Source organism: Orycteropus afer, unplaced genomic scaffold, assembly GCF_000298275.1.
Source record: "Orycteropus afer afer isolate SDZICR_OR568_19922 unplaced genomic scaffold, OryAfe1.0 scaffold00037, whole genome shotgun sequence".
In the NCBI taxonomy this organism is placed as follows: Eukaryota; Metazoa; Chordata; class Mammalia; order Tubulidentata; family Orycteropodidae; genus Orycteropus; species Orycteropus afer.
Window position 1 is genome coordinate 12,942,682 of NW_006921624.1, and position 20,058 is coordinate 12,962,739.

A 20,058-nucleotide genomic window follows, 5' to 3' on the forward strand; every position below is an offset into this window, starting at 1 on the left:
TGTAAATTTTGGTCAATGACATGAGACAAAGTATATGTGAACTGCTGTATGGAAAGTGAATTTACTCTGTAAATCTTCACCCAAATAAAAATAAAATTTAAAAAAAAAAAGGGGGAAGGAGGCCGGACACCTGGATGACAGACCCAGCTCTGGTCACTGGGTGCCCTGGGGACATCCCAGAGCTTCAGTCTCCCCCCTTCCCCAAATAATGGGAGAACGGTCCTGGCTGAGCTCAACAGACTGTGGAAGAACATGGGAGTTACTGTGAGTGGGAAAGTGGGAAAATGTCAACCAGATGTAAAAAGTATCAGAGAAGCCACTTTAATAGACCTTCAGGTCATAGTGGCAATTGTCATATCTAACAAATAATAACAGGAATGACTACCAACCATTAAACATTGAGCATATGCAGGTAGTTTGCCCTGTATAATTTCTCTCTCAGAAAAACCTCATAACGAAGATAGAATGACGCTGGAAACTGAGGCTCAGAGAAGCTATCCATGTTGCCAACAATCACACGGCTAGTAAGTGGGGGACTCAGGATTTGAACTCACACATGTCCGATTTTGAAGTTGGTTTTCTGGACCTCTGTGCTGTTCTGTTCTGTCGGGGCACTAGGAGCAGCTGGCTCACCAGAAGGAACCCTAAGAGGTCCAAGGGATCAACCCCATTGACCAACAGTCAACGATGAGGGTGTTCAACTGCAATCTTGGGATCTGAAAGCAGCAAGTGACTGATCTCACCAAGTCCTAGCGTTCACCCACTGAACAGATGGAAGCACTGAGGTCCTCTGAGAAGGTTCTTTCTTGAGTTAAGACAGTGAGAGCCAGAGAGGAAGTTCTGAGAATTGTCTCAGCCTGGCACAGGCCTATCAGACACCGAAGCCTGTATTTAGCTGCAATGTCATATGAAGGTTGGGCAATCCTACTTCCGTAGTGATACTGCCTCGGAAACCCAAGGAGGGGTCGCTATGAGTCGGGGCCGACTCGACGGCACATAACAACAACAACAACAACAACATGTCATATGACTGAGGAATTGGGCAGGGGGCTGTCCGCAGGGCTGTAACAGGGCTTTCCTAGGGAAGGCTTCATAGGACGGCACCTTCCTTCTAGTGCTGGAGAGGACATTACCATTACAGTTTCCACATCTCCCACTAGCCTTCCACTGTGTTCCTATGACTCTTCCTGTCCTTCCTCCTCCCACTGGACACATGGAGAGACTGAACCTAGGGAAACTGAGCACCTGGGCCCAGGGGCTAGAATGAGATAGTGGACTCCAAGCATCCTTGTCCCCAGACTGCACTCTGGCACCACCCACCCTGCTGGACTTTGGCCATTCAGCTCCAGAAGCACGTGCTGGGCCCTGGTGCCTAGGTTCCTGGGGACACTGGGGGGGTGCTGGACAGCACCTTTTGGCGGGATGGGCTGGGAGTCTGGTTCACCATGTAAGCCCCACCCACCAGAATGTTGGTCCTACTTTCTGTCCCCAGCAGTCCCACATCCAAGTCTCTAGCCCCTGCAGTTCCAGACCAGATGTAGCTTCTCCCTCTCTTCATGAACAGGAGAGGAAACTTGTCATTGGGAGCTCAGAGTGCTGGCTTCTGATCTAAACTCTGGCCGATAAAAACGTTCTACCTCAACTTTGTGGGGGTGGACAGGCTGTCCACATCGTGGGGTACTGACAGTCCTCCTGGTGCTGAGCACCTCCTTCTCTGGATGGTGGTTACTAGTGTCCCCACTCCTCGTCCCTGCTCTTGTCTCCTCCACATCTCTCTTCAGCATCTATTACTGCCTGGGACACAGTAGCTACTCAATAAACATCTGCTAATGGGTGACAGAGTACTTCTATCTGACTCCCTCACTCCACAGTGAGACTCTTAAGAGAAAGATCTATTTCCTCTCATTTCTGCACTCCAAGAACCAGACATATGCCCAGCACACAGTAGGTGTGCAGGAAAATGTGCGGTTCTGAGCTGGCCTGGCTTCCCCAACTGGTACAAAGAATTGGTCTCTGTGAACTTCCCAGGTTCTAACCATCACTAGTAACTCCTGTTCCCTCCATCAGACCCCAGTGAGCTCCTCAGTCTGGCCTTTGAAGGGGACCTGGATAACCTGAACTCTCATCATCCCCTGAAGCTGCCCCAGACCTCTGTCTTCCCTGCTGGTCCCTGCCCACACACACCCTTTCTACTCTCTGAAGCCCAGCCCTCCATTTCCTCCTCTTTCTTGGACCAAGTGAGTGCCCTTCCCCAGACCTCATCCTCTACCAGCAGGAGCACAAATGACAGCAACTCCTCTCCACCCTCCACGTCACACTGTTACCCTTGAGGGAAATGAAGGTGCCCCAGAATCCCGGTGCTCCTGGCTACACCTCCTCCCTTCTCTAGCTTCACCTGGCACTCTGCCTTGAGATCCACAGGAAGATCCTTATCTCCTTCATCATCACCTGAAGCCCAAGACCCCCACTGTCCCTTGGCTCTGACCCTCAGGCCATTGTCCCCGGCACTTCCCACCTTCTTCCCTGGTCTTCTCATAGCACATGTTTCTCATTTATTGGGTTCCCTTGCGCCCCCCTCCCCAATCGTGCCAGGAACACAAAGTTCAGGAAATGTCTCCTATGTTGGTCACTGCTGCATCATCAACATCTAGAGCTGCCCCAGCCACATGCTAGACGGTTAGTGTTCACTGAGTAAATGAATGAATGAATGAACAAAAGCAATAATGGTGCTTATGACCAAGATGCTCCTGGGTAACGAGCATTGCTATGTGAAAGGAATATTAGCTGCACTGTTCCATTGAACCCACATGATCACACTATCATAATTTTCTAGGTGAGCAAGTTTCAGGCTCAGAGAAGTTACATGACCTGCCCTGGATGATACAGCCAGGGAGTGCAGGACCCAGGATTCAAACTCAAGTCTGACTCTGAGGCCTGGACTCCCAACCCTGATGCAGCAGTGGATTTGAGCTCAAGGACCACAAGGGTGTTACAGATTGCATTCTGTCCTCCCAAAAAAATATGTGTTGGATCATAACCCCTGTACCTGTGCATGGAATCCTATTTGCAAATAAGGGTTTCTTTGTTGGCTAATTAGACCACACTCAATAGGGCAAATTCTAAATCTAATCACTTCTGAGCTATAAAAAGAACAGAGACACACGCATGTCAGGGAGACAGACACCACACGAGGACCACCAAGGAACCCCCAAGGGTACCCACAAGGAAGAAATTGACAAGGCCAAGACCCTAATTTGGGCTTCTAGCCTCTAGAACTCTGAGAAAATCAATTTCTGCTCTTCAGAGCCACCCCCTTGGGATATTTCTGTTAAAGCAGCATGAGGTAACTAGGACAAGGAATATTGCTTACCAGGGGTCCAGGCTCTCCAGGGGTCCCAACAACACCTGGCATTCCAGGGTGACCCTACCAAGAAAAAGAAGGAAAAGGAGGGGTCAGTTGTTCAAGATGCCCCTTCCTCCTTCAGTCCACGAGGGCAGCAGGCAGGCCCCAAAAGGGAGAAGGAGAGCATCGTCCTAAATGTCTGGGGCGTGAGGAGGCAGGTGATGGGGAGCGAGCTAGCACCGTACGGCTGCAGCAGGAGAGGGCAAGAGGATGCAGACTTACTCCTTACCATCGACCCCTTGGGTCCAGGAGCACCTGGGGGTCCCGTCATGCCCCGGTCACCCTGTGATGGAGACAGCAATTCAGGGAAGTCATAGCTGTAGGATGGCTCTCTGGGGGATGGGTGCAGAGGGGCCTTCCAGAGCCCCAAGAGGGGCAGGGATTTGCCCAAGGTCACCCAGGGCAGGAGGAGTGAGCATCTAGGATTTTACTCAGCACCAGCCAAGACCTCAAACAAGTCCTGAGAGGCCTCCACACCCATGGCAGTGTGCCACACAGTAGGTCTCCCTGAGGCAAGGATAGTCCTGATTAAGGATACACTAATTACATGGTCCCCTTTGATCCTGGCCCATACCATGTGGTCCTCATTAGGACTGGCATTCCCTGGGCTGGCCTGGCTAAAGTGGACCTGGCAACTAAAGGCATTTCCTCGCCTGCCTCACCCCCTGCCCAAACCTCAAGGAGACGCTGGAGAACTGGGGACAAGAATCAGTCCCTCTTGATCCCGTTGGATGGGACAGAGATGGCAGGTGTAGCAGAAAGAGCTACGGCTGGGAGACAGGCACTCTGGCTTCCAATCCTAGCTCTGTTTTGGGGACGCCCTGTTTTTGTGTGTGTGTGTGTCTGCACATTCAGCAAACGTTTATTGAGCATCTACTATATGCCAGACCCTGAAGATAAAATGGTGAACAGAAAGAGACAGACCATCCTCCTATGGAGAGGACAAAGCATAGTGTGAGACAGATAGGAACCACCAAAACAGATGCAAAGGACCACCAAGGGCAAGGGCAGTGAGGCATGATGATAGGGGAATTGACCCACCTGGGCGCAGGGGTGGTCAGGGAAGGATTCCCTCAGGAAGTGTTGCTTGAACTGAGCTGAAGGACAATTAAGAGTTATCTAGGCCAAAAGGGGGATGGATGGGTGGGTGGGAAGAATGTATCTGGCCAAAGGAACAGTAGGGACAATGTTGATTTCCACAGTAAACTATAGTTATGTAAGAGGCTATCTGTCATCAGGGGAAACTGGTTGAAGAGTACATGAGATCTCTCTGCACTAGTTTTTGCAACTTCCTGTGAAGCTGTAATTATTTCAAAATAAAAAGTTAAATACAGAAGAAGACCATCAGGTGTGGGATTTAGGGAGTGAGGACTGAGGCACAAGACTAGCTTGTAAAGGGAGGAGGAGCCAGACTTGGGTGGATGCCTCCTCTCTCTGGACTGCTTCTCCATCTGTCCAAGGGCAATAATATTGGCTCTCCTAGAGGCCCTGCTCTGGGAACTGGAAGAGCCCACACAAAGTAAAGCGTTACCATCGTACCCATCATGGCGGCTGGGAAGCCACAGGCTGCCTTGGAGCTGCAAACAATGTGAAGCAGAGTGGCTTAGTGGGCAAAGTGTAGCCTTGGGTATTGAACCTGGTTCAAATCTCAGATCTGCCACTTACTATCTGGGTGACCTGCAGCTAGTTAACTCCTCTACCTGTGCCTCCGTTTTCTCATCTGTAAAATGGAGCTGTTGGGGAGATTAACCAGACAACCTCAGGATGTGTTTTCCTTAAAAAGATGAAGCCGTATCTCCCTCCTGCTGCCCACCTCTGAGTACCAGTGGGTGGCTGTAAGGAGCCTGGCATTAGCTGTTGTCAAATAAAAGTCTAATAGTGCCTGAGGGAGGAGACAGGAGGGCAAGGCAGGAGTCCCAAGGGATGCTGGGAAAGGGGAGTTTGGTCTTGGAAAGTATGGAACGTCCAGGCAGTGGGGAGAGAGGCCAGGGGGGACTCCTCTAACACCCCCAAGTCAACTGCCCCCTTCACCTTTTAAACATCTGCAAACACAAGCTCTGTTTCTTTATTTGTTCCCCTCAGTATGACTTACCTTTTCTCCCACAATTCCTGGCTCCCCGACCAGACCAATGAACCCCAGCAGTCCCTGTGAGGAACATTTGTGGAGGCAAGAGTAAGGGGAAAACAGCATGAGTTCAGGGATGCACCGAGCTCTAAGGCAACTTGCTTGCATTTTTCTTCCTCTGAGTCTTGATGTCCCTAGTGCCCCGAGCCCCATGCCCCGTAATCCGGCCGGCGTGGGGCTACCACTGTAGAGAGCTTGCCTCTCTCTGGGCACTGTGCTCACTTCCCTCACTCCACCAGATGGTTCTGATTGTGGAGCCAAGTGGTGGGGCCACTGCCAGCATCCCTGGGAGCGCCACACATTCTTACTGTGCCAGGAGCAGGCTGGGAGGCGGCCACTTCTAGAGAGGGTAGGGGTGGGAGGACAGCCTCTAAGCTGTGCTGGGAAGAAGCCTGCCTGTGAGAAATCTGTCCCCATCTTTTGGGGCCTTGGGGCTGTTTCAAAGACAGAAACAAACCCGCTGGCTGGAATAAACAGCCTAAGAGCTTCCGCCAAGAGGCCCGATTGAAATCTGGGAAGCGGAGGCCTTTTTCTGTCTTCTGAAACGCTTCCTCTCTTGTCTCTGAAAGGACACACACACGCACCACACACACACACACATGCACACTCATGCACACGCAATGTGGTTCCTGTGGCTCTTTTTAACTCCAGTGGGTGTTAAGTTGCCTCTGTGTTCCAGGGTCTCTCCCAGGTGGCTGCAGGCCTTGCTGTGTCCTTCTGAGCAGGCAAACACACACAGAGACAGCAAGGGTGAAACGGCCAGAGCAGTCACCGAGGACAGCAGGCCCAGAAGTCACGGCTCCCAGTTTCTTATTCAGGCCCTAATCTCATCCCTATGAAGGAGAACCCCATCGGAGGAGTTCCCGTGTAGTTCAGGGGTAGCAGGGGCTTGGGCAGAAGCCAGATTTGCAGCCAAGAATTTCTAGGAGAATTAAGAAAGACTGAGGGATGAGTAGGAGCTCTGGTGGCACAGTGCCTAAGGCATCTGATTGCTAGCCAAAAGACTGGTGGTTCAAACCCACCAGCCACTCCTCAGAAGGAAGGTTGGGCAATCTACTTCTGTAGTGATACCGCCTTGGAAACCCAAGGAGGGGTCGCTATGAGTCGGATCCGACTCGACAGCAGTGAGTTTGGTTTGGTTTGTTTTGGTGAGGGATGAGTAGAACTTTCCTGCAAAATCTACCTCCAGTGCCTAAAATCTGGCCAGAGAAGAGCAGGGCAGTGGGTCTGCATGGAAGGAAATAAGCCCGAAGTTATGGACTCAGGAGGTCATGCCGGCCCACCTGCCAGTCAACTCAGGGTGAGGAGATGCCAATCAATTCCAAAGGGACTGATATTTTGTAATCCAAGAGACAGTTTTTAAATGGTCCTTTAGGCCAGAACTGTGTGTGCCTGGGCTGCAGCCTGGGACGTCAACTCTGCTCTGTGCACCTTCCCCTCCACCCAGACGCCTCCAGAGTGTGTGGCTGTGTACAGGGCACAGATCTCCCTAGCACCTGGCACCACCGCCACACATGGGGGATCCTCTGCCTGAACCTGCCTCCCTAGGCCTGGAGACCCTTCAGGGGTGAAGTATATGAGTGAAGGGTATGGTACAGGGTATGAAGTCATGGCTCCTATGTGACAGAGAATAACTAAGTTATCTTACAATAATAAATAGGAACATTTTAAAGATGATTGCAATGTTAAGAATCATGGCTAAGATTTACTGAGCACTTACTATGTGTCAAAGGAGCCTTGGTGGTACAGTGGGTAAGACATTTGGCTGCTAACCAAAAGGTCAGTGGTTTGAACTGCCAACTATTCTGCAGAACAAAGATGAGGCAGTCTGCTTCCATAAAAATGTACAGCCTTGGAAACACTATGGGGGTCGCTATGAGTTAGAATCAACTCGATGGCAGGGTGTTTGGTTTTGGGTTTACTGTGTGCCAAGTCCTTTGTCTGGCACTTTATCTGTGCTGTTGTCATGCAAACTCTCAGAGCCTCTCTGAATGTTATCTGCAGAATGGGGAAGATCAAAGTCCCTACCTCCAGGGCTTGTTTGGAAGATTCTAGGTAACACGTGGCACATGTAGGCACTCCCTAAGTGTTAGCTCCCTCCCATCCCACCCTACATTTATTTTAAAAGGGCACAGGGTTAAGACAGAGGGCTGAGCTCACAAAGAGCAGTAGCACATTTAGAGGACACCAAATGAAGGGAATAAGAATCACTCTGTTAGGAGGCCTCTGCCTGACTGGCCCGGAGAAACAAAAATTTCATAGCTACTTCCAATTTATGAGTTGTTGGGTACTGGAAGGCAGGCAGGTCATAAACCTCAAACAAGAAGCCAAACAGGACCCTAATGAATAAGGGCCATACAGCGAGTGCCCGGTTCCCCGCCCCTCACACTGGGACCCCCTTGGGGCACTGTCCCAGAACATCCTGGCAGGCCTCCTGTGGGCGGAGCCGAGGCTGAGGGCCAGGGCTTCCACCTGGCAAGGTGGGAGGAGAAGTGGCTCTGAAAGCCACTATGGGCACAGTTGGCTCCTTTGGGGCTGGCAAGGGGGCATAGGGGAGGAGGCAGCAGGCCACCTGCAGCAGGCACTGCACAGGAAGGATCTGATTTAGAAGAGACTGGCCTGGTCTGCACAGTGACCTCGTTCCAGGGCCACTGTTTGCTATGAGAGCCTCTCTCTCTCTCTCCCTTCTTTCTTGCACAGACCATTCTGCTAGGCACTGAGGTGCAACTGAGAACAAGATGATCATGGACCCTCACGGGGACAAGACTTCTCAGGTTTAAGTGTCTGTATGCCTGGCTTCCCTGCTGGACAGAGCTTCATGAAGGCGCATGACTTGTAACCAACCTGCATCCCCAGCACCTAGGACAGGGCCTAGCAAGCAGCCTGCTCTCCCACGAGCTGGACAGATGCAAAGGTTTGAAGAAGTCAAGTTTCTAGCCCCTCCTGGGTAGGTGGATAGCGTGGGCTTGGGAATCCTGAGACCTAAGTGTCATTCTTAGCTCTGACAGCTACCCAGTAGCTTACTTAACTGCTCAGAGCCTCAGTTTCCTCATTTGCAAAAGGGGATAATAATACCTACGGCCGTAGGGTTGTTGGGGGGAATTGCAGGTGAAAGTGTATAAGATGTTGGCACAGAGCCTGGTATCTAACAGGTGCCCAATAAACATAGCTGTTACTATGATAAGCAGGTCCTGTGACATGAGCTTTGCAACTCTTTCCTAGGGCTCCCTCCTCTGTCATGATTCTGACATGAACAGGAAGTGGCTGCCTCTTCCTCACGACCACACGGAGAGGGGGCCGTGAGAACTGCTGGCGTGGTGAGCCAACAGGCCTTGCAGCAGTCACAGGGCTCCAGTTCTGTCTCACAACTCACACAGGTCTCTCTTTCTTACTATGGTCCAAGGTGGCTGGGAGCTCTGGTGACAAGTGGGGGGCTGACCTTCCTGGTTTCAGCTCCCCCACAGCCCAGCCCACTCATCTAATCAAGATTGCTCTCCATGAACCTCAGATGGCCAATGTGGACTAGAACCTAGCTAGGAGTTGTTCCCTGGGGCCCATGGAAGTCTCCAGGGATGGAATAAGGGGTCTGTGAACTTGAATGGGAAAATGACAACTTTAAATTTCATGAACCTGTAATTGAAATTTAGTGTTTTCTTCAAATATGAGTTGAGGCAACAAATCACAGTGATATAATCAGTATTGTGACTTTGTCACAGATATTTTATATATCACACTCCAATCGTTGTTGCAGAGTTATCATTAAGACTTGCCATCTCCTCAAAATTAGTTACTAGACCCACTGAATGTTGTTAGGTGCTGTCAAGTTGGTTCCGACTCACAGTGACCCTATGAACAAAAGAATGACACTCTGCCCAGGCCCGCACCAGGCTCACAATCATTGCTATGCTCCAGACTGTCACTGCAGCCACTGTGTCAGTCCATCTCATTGAGAGTTGTCCCCTTTTTCGCTGATCCTCTACTTTACCACTATGTCCTTCTCCAGGGAATAGTCCCCTCCTGATAACATGTCCAAAGTACATGAGACTCAGTATCTCCATCTCAGCTTCTAAGGAGCACTCTGGCTATATTTCTTCTAAGACAGATTTGTTTGTTCTTTGACAGTCCATGGCACATTCAATATTCTTTCCCAACACCATATTTCAAATGCATCAAATTTTCTTTGGTCTTCCTTATTTAATGTCCAGCTTTTGCAAGCCCATGACATGATTGACAATACCATGACTTGTGTCAGGGGCATCCTAGTTTCCAATGTGACATCTTTGCTTTTTAATACCTCAAAGAAGTCTTTTGCAACAGATTTGCCCAATGCATCATTTGATTTCTTGACTGCTGCTTCCATGGGCATTGATTGTAGATCCAAATAAAATAAATCCTTAACAACTTCGATGTTTTCTCCATTTATCATGATGTTGCTTATTGGTCCAGTTACGAGGAGTTTTGCATCATGTTGAGATGTAATACATACTGAAAGCTGGAGTCTTTGATCTTTGTAAGTAAGTGCTTCAAGTCATCTTCACTTTCAGCAAGCAAGGTTGTGTCATCTGCATATCAAGTTCTTAATAAATCTTCCTCCAATCCTGATGTTCTTCTTTATATAGTCCAGCTGCATGGATTACGTGCTCAGCATACAGATTGAATAAGTGTGGTGAAAGGATACAACCCTGACACTCACCTTTCGTGATTTTAAACCATGCAATATCCCCTTATTCTATTCAAACTGCCTCTTGGTCTAGGTACTGGTTCCACATGAGCACAATTAAGTGTTCTGGAATTCCCATTCTTCCAAATGTTATCCATAATTTATTGTGATCCGCATAGTCAAATGCCTTGCATAGTCAACAAAACATGGGTAAACATCTTTCTGGTATTTGCTCTCAGCCAAGATTTATCTGACATCAGCAATGATATCCCTCATTCCATGTACTGTTTTGAATCCAGCTTGAATTTCTGGCAATTCTCTGTCAACATACTGCTGCCACCATTTTTTAACTATCTTCAGCAAAACTTTACTTGGATGTGATATTAATGATATTGTTTGATAATTTCTGCATTCTGTGGGATCACCTTTCTTTGGAATGGGCACAAACATGGATCTCTTCCAGTCGGTTGGCCAGGTAGCTGTCTTCCAGATATCTTGGTATAAATGAATGAGTGCTTCCAGCATTGCATCTGTTTATTGAAACATCTCAATGGGCATTTCATCAATTCCTGGAGCCTTTGGCAGTGGATTTGGTTTGGGTTTGTTTTTTAACAACGTCTTCAGTGTAGTTCAGACTTCTTCCTTCAGTACTATCGTTTCTTGACCATATGCTGCCTCCTGAATTGGCTGAACATTGACCAGTTCTTTTTTGGTACAGTGACTCTGTGTATTCTTTCCATCTTCTTTTGATGCTTCCTTTGTTGTTCAATTTTTTGCCCATAAAATCCATCAGTGTTACAACTCGAATTTTGTCTTCAGTTTTTTCAGCTTGAGAAATGCCAAGCATGTTCTTCCCTTTTGCTGTTCTAACTCCAGGTCTTTGAACATTACATTTTAATATTTTACTTTATATTCTTGAGCCACTCTTTGAAATCTTCTGTTCAGCTCTTTTATATCATCACATCTCTGTTCACTTTAGCTATTCCAAATTCAAGAACAAATTTCAGAGTCTCTTCTGACATCTATTTTGGTCTTTTCTTCCTTTCCTATCTTTTTAATGACCTTTTTCTTTCTTCATATATGATGTCCTTGATGTCATCCCACAGTTTGTCTGGTCTTTGGTCATTAGTGTTCAATGCATCAAATCTACTCTTGAGATGGTCTCTAAATTCAGGTGGGATATATTCAAGGTTGTACTTTGAGGACTTGTTTTAATTTTCTTCACCTTCAACTTGAACTTGCCTATGAACAACGGATAGTCTGTTCCGCAGTTGGTCCCTGGCCTTGTTCTGACTGATGATAGTGAGCTTCTCCATCATCTCCTTCCAGATGTACTGGATTTGATTCTTATGTATTCCATCTGGTGAGGTCTATGTGTACAGTCACTGTTTATGTTATTGATAAAAGGCATCTGCAGAAAATAAGTCATTGGTCTTGCAAAATTCTACCATGCAATCTCCAGCATCATTTCTATCATCAAAGCCATGTTTTCCAACTACTGATCCTTTTTCTGCATATCCAACATTTGCATTCCAATCACCAGTAATTATCAATACATCTTGAGTGCATGTTTGATCAATTTCAGACTGCAGAAGCTAGTGAAAATCTTCAATTACTTCATCTTTGGCATTAGTAGTCGGTGCATAAATTTGAGTGATAGTCCTATTAACTCATCTGCCTTGTAAATGTATGGATGTTATCCCATCACTGACATTGATGGATTTCAGGATAAATCTTAAAATGTTCTTTTTGACAAGAATGCGCTGCCGTTCCTCTTCAATTTGTCATTCCCAGTGTAGTACGCCATATAACTATCTGATTCAAAATGGCCAATACCAGACCACTTTAGTTCACTAACGCCTAGGATACGGATGTGTAAGCATTCCATTTCATTTTTGATAACTTCCAATTTTCCTAGATTTATACTTAGTACACTCCGTGTTCCTCCATGTTCTAATTATTAATGGATGTTTGTAGTTATTTCTTCTCATTTTGAGTCATGCCACATCAGCAAACAAAGGTTCTGAAAGCTTTACTCCATCCACATCATTAAGGTCAACTCCACTTTGAAGAGGCAGCTCTTGCCTAGTCGAATTTGAGTGTCTTCCAATTTAAGGGACTCATCTTCTGGCACGATGCCAAACAATGTTCTGCTCTTATCCATGAAGTTTTTCCTGCCTCATTTTTTCGGAAATAGATCACCAGGTCCTTCTTCCCAGTATTTCTTAAGTCTGGAAACTCCGCTGGAATCTGCCCACCATGGGTGACCTTGCTAGTATCTGAAATATTGGTGGTATAGCTTCCAGCATCCCAGCAACGCACAATCCAGCACAGTACGATCAATTGACAGATGAGTGGATCTCATTGATTAAGGTATTAGTAAAGAAGCATACATATGAGTATATAACATTTTGACATCGTTTCATAATTATATTTCAGTGTAATTGCTACCCTTGGTAATCTCTTGCTTTTTATCTTAGGCATTTAAAAACTCTATTATGAAAAGGCATCTGTGGACTTCAAAGGGGTCCAAAGCACAAAAAGAAGTAGAAGCCTCTGGATAAAGAAATTCTCAGTGACTCTTTGGCAAAGCATATTGAATATACCATGGACTCTCAGAAGAACAAACAAATCTGTCTTAGAAGAAGTCCAGCCAGGACGCCCCTTAGAAGCAAAGGTGGTGAGACCTTGTCTCATTTACTCTGGACGTGTTATCAGGAGGGACAATACCTTGAGAAGGACACCATGCTTGGTAAAGCAGTGTCAGCAAAATAGAGGAAGACCCTCAATGGGATGGACTGACACAGTGGCAGCAACAGTGGGCTCAAAGAGTAATGCACAGCGTTCTCTCCCACTGTCCGTAGGGTCACTGAGTTGGGACTGACTTGACAGCTCTGAACAACAGGTACCCTGTGGCCTGACATTCTAGGGTTCTGAGCAACCATTTCCCCAGGGCCCTACTGCCAGCATAACTATGAAATTGAATTTTCTGATCATATTGCCTTTTCTTTCCCAATCAGGAAACATATGCAGGCTGTGGCAGCCCTTCCAAACTCCCGGGCTTCCCACAGAATGCGCTCGAATGACACTGGAAGGATTTCAAAAGTCTAAGTCTCCTTCTGCCTTACTTCCTCTCTTCCCCCAACAGATGTTTCAGGCCTGGTGAGGAAGCCCATCGTGTGCGCCTCTCACGCCACCGATGGCGCTTCACAGCTCAGCCACATTCTTCTGGGTCCTCAGCATCATCCTTCTTTCTGCCTGAGACAGTCCCTCCAAGGTTCTGGAGTGGGTGGGAGTGGGGATTCTTCATTAAAGGAGTGGGAGAGAGTGCTACCTTCCACACTTCAGGAGCCACCGAGGCCTGGGAAAAGGGACTGAAGCTGGCAGTCTCCTCAGCACTCAGGCTCTGTCCAGCACCCGGGGCCCTGGCACTTTGATAACTGAAAAGCGAGACCTCAAACCTCCTCTTTTACAACCTCTTCTACTCTTCAGACTTGGCCCGGCTTCCCACTGGCCAGAGCCACTGGTTTGAATTTCATTCTCTGTGTAATTTAAGGATGCCTGGATCAAGAGCAAGTGGCTACACTTCTCTAAATTTTGGCTCTGCATCTGTACGCCAAGGGGAGCACTTGCAAAGATCATTCAGGGCTCTTTCAGTTTTAAAGCTCTGGGAGCGAAACCACGTAACCTCACTGGGTCAATGCACCAAAAACATCTGCACGGTTAGGGCTTGGACAATGGCTTTCTCATTCAGTGACTTCACCTCTCTGGGACTCAGTGCTCACATCAATGAAAGAGGAAAAATAAGTAGACCAACCTGAGCAGCTGTAATGCTTAACACAGGGCTTGGCACACAGTAAGTGCTCAATAAATGAAGTCATATTGTTCAGAGACTTACCAGCTCGCCCACAGGCCCGGGCCGTCCAGGATTCCCTGGCTCTCCCTGCAAAGAAACAAGGAGGAGGGTCACTTGGTCTAGACCTCCTGGGAACTCTACATGCTATTGGTCTTTGTCCCACTGGTGAGGATGATCCAAGAACTTCATGAACAAAGTCTAGTCTTGGTGACCCCAAACAAACAGCAAGGACAAAGGGACACTTGGTCAGACAGCACCACTGGCCCCAGGATGAACTTAGTCACCCATTCCTTCTGAGTGACCACTGGCAGATTGCTGAATACCCTGATGCTTATATATCATCTGGGCCCTTAGTAACCTATTGCATCTAGTAGACATGGAAATTGAGGCCAAGGAAGGTAAAGCGGCCTGCCCAAGGTCACACAGTGAACTAGAGGTAGGGCTCAACTTGAACCTTGGTCTGACTGATTTAAATTCCTTTCCCACTGCACTATGCTGTCCACTGCAAGGAAGAGCAGGGAAATGAGGGGTCCAAGACCCCAACCCAGCTGAGCTCTGCCACCAGCTCTTGGGGCAGACTCTTCATGAGTCTGTCTCTGAGCTGGGTGGGCTTAGTTTCCCCAGCTATGACATAGAGCAGCCTGTTTGTGTTCACAGCTATCTGTCGCTCTCATGCCGAGTATCCTATCATGGCCTTGTCTATTGGTTCCTCCCATGCAAGGGTGGCTCCTGTGTATTGAGGCAGCTCAGAGGGGGAGAAGGCTGCCCCTTTGGGTCATTGAAGCCTCTGAAAATGAGGGACAGGGACCAGTGTAACCAAATCAGAGTGACACGGAGAGGTGGCAGGCCATGGGATAAGGCGATGGGATAAATCCGCCCAGAACTTGTCACTGTCCTTGCCACAGAAACCCAGCTGGTGTCTGGGGAAGCAAGGCCAAGACCTCAGAGGGCAAGACATGGGCTCGGACTGGCCGGGAGTTTTCCACAACCCTTTGGCTCAAAAATGGATGTGGCTCATTGCAATCCCAGTCAGTCAGAGTGTCGGCCTGCCCACAAGCCCCACCCCAGAGCTCACACTCACAAAAACCAGAGGGACCAGGACTGATAGATAGGCTGTTTTCCTGAAGGGCGAGGAAGCGAGCTCTGAGCTAGGGGATCAGGAGACCTGGGCTTCCCCTGCCTCTGCCCTAACCCTCTGGGGGTTTGCCCATCTGAAAACTTGGCCCAACAATCCCTGCCCAGGCAGGCTGGGAATATCCAGCCCCTCCAAGGGAATCTTTGGAAAACCATTAACTGTCTGGGTGGTGAGGACCATTCTTCTCCCACCCCAGGGCAGTTCTCTTTTGATAACTTAAACCAGAAGAAAGAAAAACTAATACATATTGGTGGAATAATTTGGAAATGGATAGTGGTGATTGTTGGACAACATGATGAATGGTATCAATGTCACTGACAATATAAAAATATAAAAAACAAGGAATTGTCAAATGATATGTTATTTTTTTTTTACTACAATGAACTAATTTTAAAAAGGGAATACATATATATTGTACATAATGGGGAAAATATAGAGACCCAGAGAAGAAAATAAAAATCTCCTGTAATCCTGTCTTCAAAATTCTAGCCTCTGACCTGTGCACAGAGGGGCATGACACCTCCCCAGCCCTGCAGCACACTCACCTTTAACCAAAAACAAACCTGTTGCTATAAATTCATTCTGACTCATAGCACCCCTAGAGGACACAGTGGAATTGCCCCGTAGCGTTTCCAAGTCTGTCATCTTTACAGGCTGCCACATCTTTCTCTCACAGAGCAGCCAGTGAGTTCAAACCCGCCAACCTTTAGGTTAGCACCAAGCGTTTAACCACGGCACCACCAGGGCTCCTTATCGTTTCCTCCCCATCTTATAATCTGCGCTGCTCCTTCCTGTCTCCTACACATTCTGTAGGACCATTTTTGATGGCTGCACCCTATCTCATTGCTTGAACCACAACCCACTGTTGGAGCATTTTCCCCTCTGTTATAAACGTCCATTTTCTCTCTGTTACAGACACTTTGTGACAAATCAGGACCCTTTCCACCTCCTTTTCACAACTGGCCATGGGACTTGGGCCTTGTCCTGGGGCCCTGATTGTTGCTCCCCTCTCTTGCCTTCCTGAGGCTTTGTCTCACCCCCTCCCCAGCCCAGCCTCCTCTAGGCTAAGCCCAACATGCATTCCCAGGTGCCCTCACCTTCAGGCCGTCTGGGCCAGGCCTCCCAGGAAAGCCCTTCCTGCCGAGTTGACCCTGCAACAGAGAGAGAGAGAGAGAAAGAGAGAGAGTGGGAGGCACTGGGCATTGCTGGAGTCCCAGGGGCTCCAAGCACCTGGAATAGGGTAGCCATTGGCAGGGAAGGGCCACAAAGTCACCAGGCAGACAGCTGGGTTGCGGATGCAAAAGGGAGTCTCCAGTTGTGTGAACTCAGGAAGGTCCCCTCCCTGCACTGGTCTCCTCATTTGTAAATGGTAATGACACCTGCTTTCAAGGAGCAAGGGAAAGGAGGGGGTTAGGGCAAGATGAGAGTGTGGTCTGGGGACCCCTGGGTGTCCCTGAGGCCCTTTCAGGGGCTCATGAGGTCAAAACCATTTTCATAATAATATTAGAATGTCATTTGCCATTGCCATTCTCCTCTCACGAGCATAAATGGAGGTTTCCAGAAGCTACATGATGTGAGATACCACAACAGACAGAATGAAGAAGCAGATGTTAGAATCCAGCTGTCTTCTATTAAGCCAGACTTTAAAGGGATTTGCAGTAATGGTTAAAAAAAAAAAAGTGCCACTATTTTCACTCAATTATTTTGCTTTGGAAACTATAGCTGTTTTCCATAACAATATTACTTTAACATGAAATAGCTCACTAAAAAAAAAAAAAAAAACTGCTATCCAGTCAGATCCAATTCAGAGCAACCCCTCCTTGGGTATCACAGTGGAAGTAGGTTGCCCAGTCTGCCTTCCGAGGAGTGGCTGATGGGTTTGAACCTCCATCCTTCCGGTTAGCAGTCAAATGCCTGAGGCACTATGCCACCAGAGCTCCCAGCTCATTATTAATTTTAAATGAATTCATGGATAAATATTTTTAAAACTTCTCAGTTTTAATGACCAATATACTAACTATCCATAGCTGTAACTCATAGACTAAAGCACTTTGAAATCTTGAGTAACTTTGAAGAGTGTAAAGAGGCCCTGACCCCAAAATTCAAGAACCACTGGGTTATACACGTTTTGGGGGTTTATGTAGAAGGTGGGGCTGGGACATGTGGCTTCCAAAAAGCTGCTCAGAGCAGTAGAGAGGATGCAGGCTTGGGTTCCAGGCAGGGCATAAACACTCCCATTCTTTGAACCTCATTTTCCCCCTTGCTCATGAAACTAAGAAAGTGGTGCTTGTCGTAGGAGAATCAAAGGGGAACATGGGCTCAAAGCACTTGGCATATAGTGCTGCCTCTTGTCACTGTTCTTTGGAGTCTGTCCTAGTCTTCTCTCTGGCTGGCCCCATGGCCCCCTGTCCTCCCCAATGACTTCTGTCCAGCAGGACCCACGGGGTGCTGCCCCGCCTGCCCATAGCTAGCTCAGCTCTGACAAATCCCACCTCATCCAGGCCAGCACTACTTACCTCCAAGCCAGGGGCCCCTGGTGGCCCCATGGGTCCCTCATCTCCCTGGAGTCAGGGAAGACAGGAGAGAGGAAAAAGGGAAAAAGTTAATCCAGTGGGTTCTCAGAGGATTTATCCTGTAAGAAGGGAAAGGAGTGGACAGAGGAGAGTCCCTCCTGGACAAAGAGAAATGGGGCACCACAGAACCCAGGGCAGAGGCTCTGTGGTCATGGCCAGAGGCCAGCCCACACAATGGTTTCCGAGCAAACAAGGCCCAGTATCATCTGAATGTCACAGGCATAGTTTCATAGCAGTGCAGGCAGGAAAGTAAAGCCCCATTGTGTGCTGTGGGGAATGAAGCCTCAGCCTGCAGCTCCAAGATATGGGCTGTCCTCTGCCATTTACCCCCTGGCAGACCTTAGCCTCGATGTGCCTCAGTTTCCCCATCTGTAAAATGGTGTCAAGTGCACAAGATCAGCCTGAAATATAATGACTGGCTTAAGCTGAGTTGCTAGAGGACAGCGGTGAGGACTTAACTCCTTTTTTGAAACCACTGCCCAAGCATCGCTTAGGATGGCACATGTGTAGAGTGCCTAGTGGGTGTTTGGTGAAGGGAGAAAAGGGAGGAGCCCAGGAGAGAGGGGAGAAATGAATGAGTATGAGAATGAATGAGTGAGTGAATGAATGACCTGATAAGGACACCAGCTAGCGCTGTATAAAGGGCTCTCTCGAGTTGCCATGTGGTGCAAACAGACACACGTGACTGATGCTTTTTCCCTCCTCCCAGCCCCCTTCCTGCTTCTGGACCACAAGGACTTTTCAGACTCTCCCGCAGGCCCAGGCAGCCTCCAAACTGGCCCCTTCTGGCATGCCAGGCTTGACCGAGGGGCTCCCTCTGGAGCCAATCCCCCGCCCCTCTCCCCCAGCTTCCAGGAAACGGCCTCATGTGGTGGCTCCCAGACCTAGCTCAGGCGCTGAGATTCCACCAGACCGAGGACCAGCCCTGAGAAGGGATCCATGTCAGCAGGATGCCTGCCTGTGGTCATGGTGACTTCCAGCCTCCTGCCTCTTCTCTGGGGCTGTGTGTCAGGGTGGCCCTTGGCTCTGAGCCAAGGTAAGGGTGGAGGGCGCACTAAGGAGGGCCACATGCATGGAGCCCAAGCTGGCACTCGCCGGCAGAATGCCCAACAACCCTCCAGCTGGTGCTCCAATAGGCTCATAGGGACGGCTGCATCCCACCCCTCGACCCCCTTCATCACTCACACATGAATAAAGGAGCAAACCTTCCCTTTGCAGTTGTTGTTGTTGTTGTTGTTATGTGCCGTCGAGTCGGCCCCGACTCACAGCAACCCCTCCTTGGGTTTCCGAGGCAGTATCACTACAGAAGTAGGATTGCCCAACCTTCCTTCCGAGGAGTGGCTGGTGGGTTTGAACCGCCAGCCTTCTGGTTAGCAGTCAAGTGACTTAGCCACTATGCTACCAGAGCTCCTTCCCTTTGCAGTTACTGCTGTGCAACTCGGTGCAAGTGATGTCACTCCTGGGAGCACAGAAGTTAGTAGCATAGGGCCTACACCATAGGCTTTGGGCTCAAGCAGACCTGGGTTTGAATCCTGACTCTGCCTGCTGCTAACTGTGTGACCTGATGGAGTCTTGTCCCCTCTCTGTCTCAGTGGCCTCACCTCGGAATTGGAGCTGACAATGCTACCCTCCCATACACTCAACACCTCGATAAACTGCTACTGTGAGATGAACAGTGGCAGCAGCTGAGACAACCGCAGGGCAGCAGAGGAGCAGGGGAGGGAGGGGTGACCCTCTCTGTCGTCCGGAACAGAGAGGCCCTGGAGGGTCACAGGGGCAGGTGGCAAAGGATGAGCTGGAAGGCATGTCTGAGGCAACCCTGAGCCCCAAGCTCAAGCTCAGGTTCTAGCATGAGGTCTGGGGGTACTCCAGGCTGGGGGCTTGTGTTCAGGTCAGGATGGACTTATTGATGAGGCCATGAGCAGGAGGGATTAGCAGGGGCGGAGCCAGATGGTCTCACCTCTGACCCCAGATGCCCATGGGGTCCTGGCAGGCCTCGAGCTCCAGGCTTACCCTGGAGAGAAGGGAACAAAGATGGTCTCAGAGGTGGCACCTCCGTCTCCACCATGGGCTGGCAAAACTCACCTACTTCCAAACCAGCCCTTGAGACCTGTGACTCCACAGCCCTGTCAGATTCTTCACCTGGAGCATCCCTGGGCAGGTACTCACCTTCACACCTTCTGGGCCATTATCCCCGGGAGGGCCAATGTCTCCAGGGAACCCCTGAGGGGAAGCAGAGAGAAGGGTCATTCACAAGAGAGTCGAGGTCTGGAAGCGGGACTGCCCTGGGCTTCCGTCCCATCCTG

General features: G+C 48.9%; 1 protein-coding gene across 1 annotated transcript in view; it reads right to left on the bottom strand.

The window, feature by feature from the left end:
- Positions 1–20,058, bottom strand: part of COL27A1 (collagen type XXVII alpha 1 chain) — a 160,553-nt gene that overhangs the window by 56,796 nt on the left and 83,699 nt on the right. The window contains exons 20-27 of the mRNA XM_007936759.1: positions 19,922–19,975; positions 19,713–19,766; positions 17,696–17,740; positions 16,277–16,330; positions 14,087–14,131; positions 5,496–5,549; positions 3,633–3,686; positions 3,371–3,424 (exon numbers count right to left, since the gene is read on the bottom strand). Coding sequence (XP_007934950.1) covers positions 3,371–3,424; positions 3,633–3,686; positions 5,496–5,549; positions 14,087–14,131; positions 16,277–16,330; positions 17,696–17,740; positions 19,713–19,766; positions 19,922–19,975 — 414 coding nt within the window. The remainder of the gene's footprint in view (positions 1–3,370; positions 3,425–3,632; positions 3,687–5,495; positions 5,550–14,086; positions 14,132–16,276; positions 16,331–17,695; positions 17,741–19,712; positions 19,767–19,921; positions 19,976–20,058) is intronic.